The following is a 9,272-nucleotide window of genomic DNA, read 5'->3' on the forward strand; positions in this document are numbered from 1 at the left end:
CTTACAGTTATAGCCAATATTATCATGAATTACAGGACATCGTTAATTGGCCTTTTTTTATTCTTTTTCTGTACGATAAGTAGACTAGATAAATAATGTCTTAGAAGTAAAGGTAAATATAATCAATATACAAAGAAATAGACCATATAAATTGTAATTTAAATCCTTTTATTGTCAATTTCATGAAGACCACTTGTAGTTTCGATCCTTTCGTCGTATCAAGAATATCCCTTGATCTATTTTTAGTATAATACAGACCCTTATTTGCTATTTTCTACAAAACACAAGTTTTGTAACTTTTACTATTATACTAAAACATATAACTCAAAATGTTAGTAACTCATCTCCGTGATAATTATGATATTCTAACTATTTACCAAAAAAAAGAAATTCAAACTGAAAAGAAATAAACGTCAATTAGGTAAACTTCATACTTTAGAATGTTACTTCCTTCTGAAAACAAGAAACTAAAAAAATATATACAAAAAGCAAAAAATTGGTAACAAGTAAGATGGAATAGAATTTATAAAAAAGTGTGGAGCTCTTATCCCTTTAGTAGTAGAGTATATATCGCATATAATATCAAGTATACTTAATGATTTGTAGCATTACAAAACTAATGAACAACTGTTGCTGAATGCTGGTTATCTATGTGTATATAAAAGAAAAAATACACATTAATTAACAGATAAAGAAAAAAATTACACATTCTTATATTCTCGTTTATTATTATTGCCAATAGCTATAATTGTAGTTCAACAACACCCCGCGAATCGAACTACAGTGAAAGTGTTATTGCGTCCTTATTCTAAGACAGAGAGGTAGTTTACTTTCACTCTAAACGTTATTTACCTGTTTAATACAATACCGGAATTGTAAAAAACTAGAACAGCCACTTCTATAGTAACTAAATTAAGGTCGAAATAAGTGTACGTGTAGAGGCCCTGATATTTGATGGAAAATCTTCATGATATGTGAAGTTATCGTTTAGTCCTAGTTGAAGGTTTTTTTTTCCACAGTATAACAGGCAGAGAAAAATTTCCTCAATTTTTCTTTTTTTTCTCCGGTCTGAAGGGGGCCGCGGAAAAGTTAACACCGACAGCAGTTTCCAAAAAAAAGGCGGTGATAAAATTTTTTCCGGGCACAACATTTTTGCCCTTCCCCTCGAATCGGACCATTTTCTCGAGGAATAGTTATTTTCATCTTGCATTTTCTTTTTCTTTGGGATTTACCAGAATATTTTGTGTTGTTCTATACTTGCTACCATAATATTGAACAGCCAAATGTTTTAATTAGATTTGTTGACGTAAGGGATGTAAAGGGGCTAGGAAAATCTAAAATACTCTTCCTTTTTATTATGTGTACAAATACATATTTTACTGATATATAAATTAAAAGAGGACTTTTCTTTTTTTTTGTTACATGTATGCAAACTGAATCAACCGTACGGATAATACAATGATACAAATAATACTGCACCAAAACGGCCCTACAGTTAAAGCCGATAGGGAAAAAAGCAATTCCACTACGAGTCGCAAATATACAAGTTAGACGCTTTCCATAGAGAGGGATTTACATTTTTCATCTGAAGTATATGGCCCATTTGAATTTTATTACTCGGAATTGTAATTATTACTTTAAATAGAGGGTTTATCTTCCAGTAGTATCAATTTACTGGTATTGTCTAATTTCTGAAATAACATGACGAAAGAATTTTTATTAAGCTTATACAAATGAAAGAATCTTTTCCTCTTTTCCTTTTTATATGTTCGTAGCATTGCTTGGTACCATCGACACTGTAATGGAAAATGATTAGAAATGTAAGAGCAATAATGCGAGTGAAATATCTTTCAACGACTTCTTCGATGTATTCCAATTAATCGGAAATAGCTTCTATTTTTAGCTGCTTAATTACTAATGAAATCCAGGGACCGATAAGAACCTGGAAATACCTTGAATAACTAGTACAATCTCTGGATCTAGAAACAGATAATAATGTAAACTGGAAAAGTTTTACAAAGTTAAAAGAGGATTTCCTTATTCGGTTACCCCTCGATAAAAATAAACCAAATTCGTCTATAAAGAATGAATACCTAGATCAGGTATCAACTAGAATTATCCATGAGTTATATTACAATAATTTTGAATATATTTCTTTTCTGTTATTGTCAATCCAGGAAGTTGTTATATTTGTAATATTGGCTGCGTAAATCCCTAATGGTGTTATAAAAAAGAATAAGGATTTACCTAATTAAGATTTCACCAATATAACTATATCAATCAAACCTTACTAATATTAGGACATCTTTAACAAAGTAATGTATGTAATTACTCTAATTCAATTCCCTTTTTATTCTACTATATTTTCTATTAAAGATTAAATATTGAAAATAAGATAAAATAAAAAAAAAATATTCTGCGATTTTGTGTGACAAGCAGATTTATGTAATAAAAATAAAAAAACATCATCAATTAAGAGTAGATAATCTATTGGGAAACTTTTAAATGATTTTCGAAAACTAACTCATCAGCTTCGCCAACTACTGTGGAAATTAACAGAAAGTAAGGAAGTAATGAACAAAAAAATATCTTTTTGATGTCACACATTAACACTTTACAGAGTGACCTTTTCTGCTTTTATTCCACTGATTCCTAGGTTAATTCAGTAAAAGGAAGAAGTTGCTTGAATTAAGTAAAAAGAAATACTAGACGCATTACATTTTTTGTCTTTGACCTACAACTTTACGTTTTTATTCTCCTGATCATTGGAACAAATCCATTCTCTGAATGTTGTGATATAAAACTATATAAGGCAATAACATATGAATGAATATAGAAACATTTCTGTTATTTTTTTTTTTTTTAAACTATAAATTGATTCACAAACACCACAACAAATCAAAACAATATAGATAATGGTTAACTATTTGAAACCATTACTTCTGCTCGGCCTATTTGGTCTGGCAAAAAGTGATAATGATGACTTAGTGGCTACTATAGATGTTAATGTTCCCCATTATGTATGGAATAGCACATTTATTTCTGATAATACTCACTCTAAGTCGCTAACAATTGAGAATAACGTAGAAACAGTGGATATTATTGGCGCAGTTCAGCGTTCTTTTGTTTTTATTAAGTCTAAGGAACGTACTACGAAATTGGAGATAACATCCCACGGCTTAGGAGGCTATAACGACTTTGGATTAACAAGCTATTTCTTAGTCGATAACTCTCTTTCTACAGGTCCACTACAATTGATCATGACTGGTGGAATATTTGATGTTCAGAGTAACGGTGAATACAGCGCTGTTTACGGAACTGAAGGAACAGACAGCACTGCATACTTTGGCTTCAATAAATATAATTGTTATAATAGTTCTTTCCATAACATGAAGTATGTTACTTTCCAGGGTGATGTTAGCGGTTACAAATATCTTGGATCCAACTCTAATATTTATTTTGAGGGAGGTTATGAACAATTAGGACACTATGATCCCAATTTGACACCCGAAATACAACCTGGTGTCAAAAAATGGGTTGACGATTTTGTTCCTGAAACGCAAAACAGTGTCATATGGTTTAACGGGCTTATTTCGTCTCTTACTCAACCTTTTGTAGCCATGAGGTTTTTAGAACCTTTTAGTACACCCAATGTCTTTGTTATTAATGATGCAGTTCCTAAACAAGAAAAAGCGTATAGACTGTACAACTTCGATAGCGTACAAGATAGTTACATGGCTTTTCCCTCTAAAATAAAATCTTTCAACTATTCACCCTCTGATTCAATTACTGCTGGTAATGTGGGAATATTGACAGTCACAACAGCTAATGGTGACTTCAGCTTTACCATCAATAATAAGAATAATCCCGACTTATATTCAAACAAAAATTTCCTAACAGAATCTATCATAGTTGATAGAAATGGGACTGATAACAAGGTATATGGTATAAGATTCCAAAACGTTACTAACATTTACTCCCAGCCTCCTGAGATCACCACCACAGTCAACAAGGGCAGCAGTTCCGAGACGGACGTGATCTCTTTCTTCCCAACCGTCGGTGCTGACGGCAAGACACACACCGGTTCCACCACCTACACCTTGGTAGACACCAGCACCTACTCCCAGCCTCCTGAGATCACCACCACAGTCAACAAGGGCAGCAGTTCCGAGACGGACGTGATCTCTTTCTTCCCAACCGTCGGTGCTGACGGCAAGACACACACCGGTTCCACCACCTACACCTTGGTAGACACCAGCACCTACTCCCAGCCTCCTGAGATCACCACCACAGTCAACAAGGGCAGCAGTTCCGAGACGGACGTGATCTCTTTCTTCCCAACCGTCGGTGCTGACGGCAAGACACACACCGGTTCCACCACCTACACCTTGGTAGACACCAGCACCTACTCCCAGCCTCCTGAGATCACCACCACAGTCAACAAGGGCAGCAGTTCCGAGACGGACGTGATCTCTTTCTTCCCAACCGTCGGTGCTGACGGCAAGACACACACCGGTTCCACCACCTACACCTTGGTAGACACCAGCACCTACTCCCAGCCTCCTGAGATCACCACCACAGTCAACAAGGGCAGCAGTTCCGAGACGGACGTGATCTCTTTCTTCCCAACCGTCGGTGCTGACGGCAAGACACACACCGGTTCCACCACCTACACCTTGGTAGACACCAGCACCTACTCCCAGCCTCCTGAGATCACCACCACAGTCAACAAGGGCAGCAGTTCCGAGACGGACGTGATCTCTTTCTTCCCAACCGTCGGTGCTGACGGCAAGACACACACCGGTTCCACCACCTACACCTTGGTAGACACCAGCACCTACTCCCAGCCTCCTGAGATCACCACCACAGTCAACAAGGGCAGCAGTTCCGAGACGGACGTGATCTCTTTCTTCCCAACCGTCGGTGCTGACGGCAAGACACACACCGGTTCCACCACCTACACCTTGGTAGACACCAGCACCTACTCCCAGCCTCCTGAGATCACCACCACAGTCAACAAGGGCAGCAGTTCCGAGACGGACGTGATCTCTTTCTTCCCAACCGTCGGTGCTGACGGCAAGACACACACCGGTTCCACCACCTACACCTTGGTAGACACCAGCACCTACTCCCAGCCTCCTGAGATCACCACCACAGTCAACAAGGGCAGCAGTTCCGAGACGGACGTGATCTCTTTCTTCCCAACCGTCGGTGCTGACGGCAAGACACACACCGGTTCCACCACCTACACCTTGGTAGACACCAGCACCTACTCCCAGCCTCCTGAGATCACCACCACAGTCAACAAGGGCAGCAGTTCCGAGACGGACGTGATCTCTTTCTTCCCAACCGTCGGTGCTGACGGCAAGACACACACCGGCTCCACCACCTACATCTTGAGTAGCTCTGAGGCTGTCCCCAAGTCTGACACCGAGACCTTCTCCGGGCCTAGCCCATACACCACCACTGTTGGCTCCGGCAGCTCTTCAGAAACCGATCTGGTCTCCTTCTTCCCAACCGTGGGCTCTGACGGCAAGACACACACCGGCTCCACCACCTACATCTTGAGTGGCTCTGAGGCTGTCCCCAAGTCTGACACAGAGACCTTCTCCGAGCCTAGCCCATACACCACCACTGTTGGCTCCGGCAGCTCTGCTGAGACTGACCTGGTCTCCTTCTTCCCAACCATCGGTGCTGACGGCAAGACACACACCGGCTCCACCACCTGCCAGTTGAATACGGCAAACAGTATAATGACCGAATCTATTACAGCTTCTTCTACAAATTCAGCCACTGGATCCAATTCTGGTAGCAACTCTGGCTCTAGTTCCAACTCTGGTTCTGGCTCCAACTCTGGTTCTGGATCCAACCCTGGTTCAAACACTGGTAGCAATTCTGGCTCTAGTTCCAACACTGGATCCAACACTGGATCCAATTCTGGTTCCAACTCTGGTTCTGGCTCCAACCCTGGTTCAAACACTGGTAGCAATTCTGGCTCTAGTTCCAACACTGGATCCAACACTGGATCCAATTCTGGTTCCAACTCTGGTTCTGGCTCCAACCCTGGTTCAAACACTGGTAGCAATTCTGGCTCTAGTTCCAACACTGGATCCAACACTGGATCCAATTCTGGTTCCAACTCTGGTTCTGGCTCCAACTCTGGTTCTGGCTCCAACTCTGGTTCTGGATCCAACTCTGGTTCTGGATCCAACCCTGGTTCAAACACTGGTAGCAATTCTGGCTCTAGTTCCAACACTGGATCCAACACTGGATCCAATTCTGGTTCCAACACTGGTTCTGGATCCAATCCTGGTTCAAACACTGGTAGCAACTCTGGCTCTAGATCTAGTAACGGTGTTCATGGTACTTTATTGAGTGTACCTGCGACGCTCTTATCATCATCCATTCACGCCACCGTGAACACCATCCAATATAATGCAAGTGGGTCAATCATCATGAACAAAATGTGGGTAGCTGTAACGTTGTTTTTATTAACATTTATTTGAGCTGTTTCCAATATTTGGTTGTGAAGATATAAATGAGCACTAGCTATTCGTATGATTTTTTCCTGAGTTAAGAACTTAGATTCTAGACTATTATTGCTATTTCGTTCGTTCGCAGAAATTGTTTCTACACTTCAATTGACTCAACTTTTTGTATATAATATATATCTATTTTCATTTAGAATTATTAATGTTTTTTTTTATTAGTAACAATTGTCAACTGCGCGAGTTTCTGTCTGTAATAATTTAATAAAAGTCCCTTTAATTTACCTTGAGTAAACTAAAGTTACTCGCACCACACCCAGATGATGTTATGATTTTAAAATTTGAAGACATAGATGGATGATTATGCCTGTTTCCTTTTGTGAAGACTTGACGGAAATTATGGCTCGACTCAATAATTTGTTAATAATAAACACCTTTTTATTTTTAACAAAAGATATTCAAGACATATCCTCAGACTTGACAGCATTAGAAGTAACGCCATTATTCTAAGTCGACGGATCTCTTAAATCAAGTTTTCACGTCCAGTAATATTACCTGATCAGAAAATTCATCTTGTAAGAAACCTATCATCCTGCTTGAGCTCAAAAGATTAATACTTTTAACACCAAGAAATACTAATGTATACAATATATCATTCGGAATATATTGTATACAACAAACATTACAGTCGCACAATGCTGAAATGTACTTAAGTCTGCCTATGACTAAACCACAATGAGGTAATTTGCCTTAATACCAAGCTGTTTATCTTATGGTCGTCTAATTAGGCCTGTGCCAAGGAACCCATCTAGAGTACCGTTCTCAGCTACATATCCGCCCATATGACCCCTCTACAGCACCTCCACATCTTCAAAAAAATCACCATTAAATTTTTCGATATTTGTTGCCCCAGTACAATATTTAACATCCACACGCTGTCATACAAACATCCCATCCAATCTGGCCCCAAACCCTTCACCCCCACTCGTTAAGGTCGATATATTATTTGGATATTCACACCCTTTCGGTTGCGGCCATATCCACAAGAAAGCACCGTTTCCCGTCCGATCAACTGTAGTTAAGCTCGTGAGAGCCTGACCGAGTAGTGTAGTGGGTGACCATACGCGAAACTCAGGTGCTGCAATCTCTTTTTTTTAAAAAAAATAAAAAAAAAATAAAAAAGTACTGTAGGGGTTGCGAAAAACGCGAGATATAGCTGGGGACGGGAGTGGTGTGATTTGATACGTGTGATTTGATAGACTGGTACCGTAGCTGCTGAACGTGTAGAGAAACATGGCACATGACGAAGATGGTAATCCATATCATAGATTTCGGCATAAGATGTAACCAGTAAGAATGAGTGCAAAAGGGAAGAAATATAGATAAAGTTATCCACCAGCTAGACGTAAAAATTGTCCAGTATGAATCTCTGTTTACATTTCATTTTCCATTCAACACAAGAGATAGGTACTTTGCATTATTTTCTTTAATGTTACTAGCTACATAGACTTTTTGGAATGGTTTGCGTTGGTAAATAATAAATGAAGTTTAATATTATTAAATCCATTATATTTTGTTAATGGATGTACTTACCGTAGTATACTCTATAAAATCTTAGAACGCGTAGGTTGACTTTCACATATATTGAACAAGGAAATTATATCCTATTATAATTCCCTGTTGATTTAGTGTTGGTATTCCTTCAAAAATTCGGCATCGTAGCTGACGTACTTACCATTGACAGAGTCTGGGATACCGTTGAGTGCTAGCTTGGAGTATACGGTAGCAGGGACAGAACTGTCTACCAACTTGTTTTGAGACTTTAAGTCTCTGAACATCTTCAAAGCTTCCTCATCCATACCCTTTGGACCGACTTTTTCTCTTATGTTAACTTGCATATCAGTATCAACAATACCTGGAGCAACAGCAACGGCCTTGACAGCCCTTTCTTCGTTGGCTAGAGTCATAGCGAAGTGATTTAGAGCGGCCTTGGAAGAACCGTAGGCACCCCAACTGCTGAAGTAAGTATCACTGGCATCGGAACTGACGAAGACAGCGTTACCGTTAGTCTTCTTCAAGTATGGCAAAGCTATGCTAACTAAAGAGACAATACTGAAGTAGTTGATGTTGAACAAATTCTTCCAGCCGTTGACATCGATTTCGTTGACGTTTTGGACTGGCTCCAAGACACCAGCGTTGGCAACAACAGAATCAATCTTACCGTGACCTTCAACAGCAGACATAACATACTTCTTCAAAAGAGCCTCGTCAGTGATATCACCAACAGAGTAGTAGAATTTGTCACCGTAAGTTTCCTTCAACTTCTGCAATGGGGCTTCTGATCTAGCAATACCATAGATGACAACGTCCTTGTTTAGAGAGAAAACTGTGTCAACAATAGACTTACCAATACCTCTAGAAACACCAGTAACCAAAATAACCTTAGACATTTTTATTTGTTCTTTATCTGTTTTGTTGTTATGTTTTTAGAATAAACTATTTGTTTATGATATCTTTTTAATTGTAATTATAGAGAAGATATAAGAAAGTGTATTTGAATTTACAGATGCAGTTACTCCCATCTTATATAGATTTATTTTTCTGCATCTGTATATCATTAGTAAATATTATGTACTATCAGTATAGACCCTTGTGTCTTCAGTGTTATGCATTCTCGGTGTTATGCATCCCCGGTGTTATGCATCCCGGTGTTATACATCCCGGTGTTATGCATCCTCGGTGTTTCGGTGTTATACGTCAACAGTGATATATCTCTTTGAGACC

General features: G+C 39.1%; 2 protein-coding genes across 2 annotated transcripts; one reads left to right on the forward strand and one right to left on the reverse strand.

Annotated features, from left to right (window-relative positions):
- Positions 1–2,915: 2,915 nt before the first annotated feature.
- RNJ42_01489 (uncharacterized protein) lies at positions 2,916–3,991 on the forward strand (the record flags this gene model as incomplete). Its single annotated transcript, XM_071051654.1, has 2 exons — positions 2,916–3,945; positions 3,984–3,991. 2 exons carry the CDS (start codon positions 2,916–2,918, stop codon positions 3,989–3,991), a joined length of 1,038 nt encoding a protein of 345 aa, XP_070907683.1.
- Positions 3,992–8,173: 4,182 nt separating this feature from the next.
- Positions 8,174–8,938, reverse strand: RNJ42_01490 (SDR family oxidoreductase; the record flags this gene model as incomplete). Its single annotated transcript, XM_071051655.1, has 1 exon — positions 8,174–8,938. One exon carries the CDS (start codon positions 8,936–8,938, stop codon positions 8,174–8,176), a length of 765 nt encoding a protein of 254 aa, XP_070907684.1.
- Between the last annotated feature and the right edge of the window lie 334 nt (positions 8,939–9,272).

This window comes from Nakaseomyces bracarensis (assembly GCF_045282275.1).
Source record: "Nakaseomyces bracarensis strain CBM3 chromosome Unknown Scaff6_1, whole genome shotgun sequence".
NCBI classification, from domain to species: domain Eukaryota; kingdom Fungi; phylum Ascomycota; class Saccharomycetes; order Saccharomycetales; family Saccharomycetaceae; genus Nakaseomyces; species Nakaseomyces bracarensis.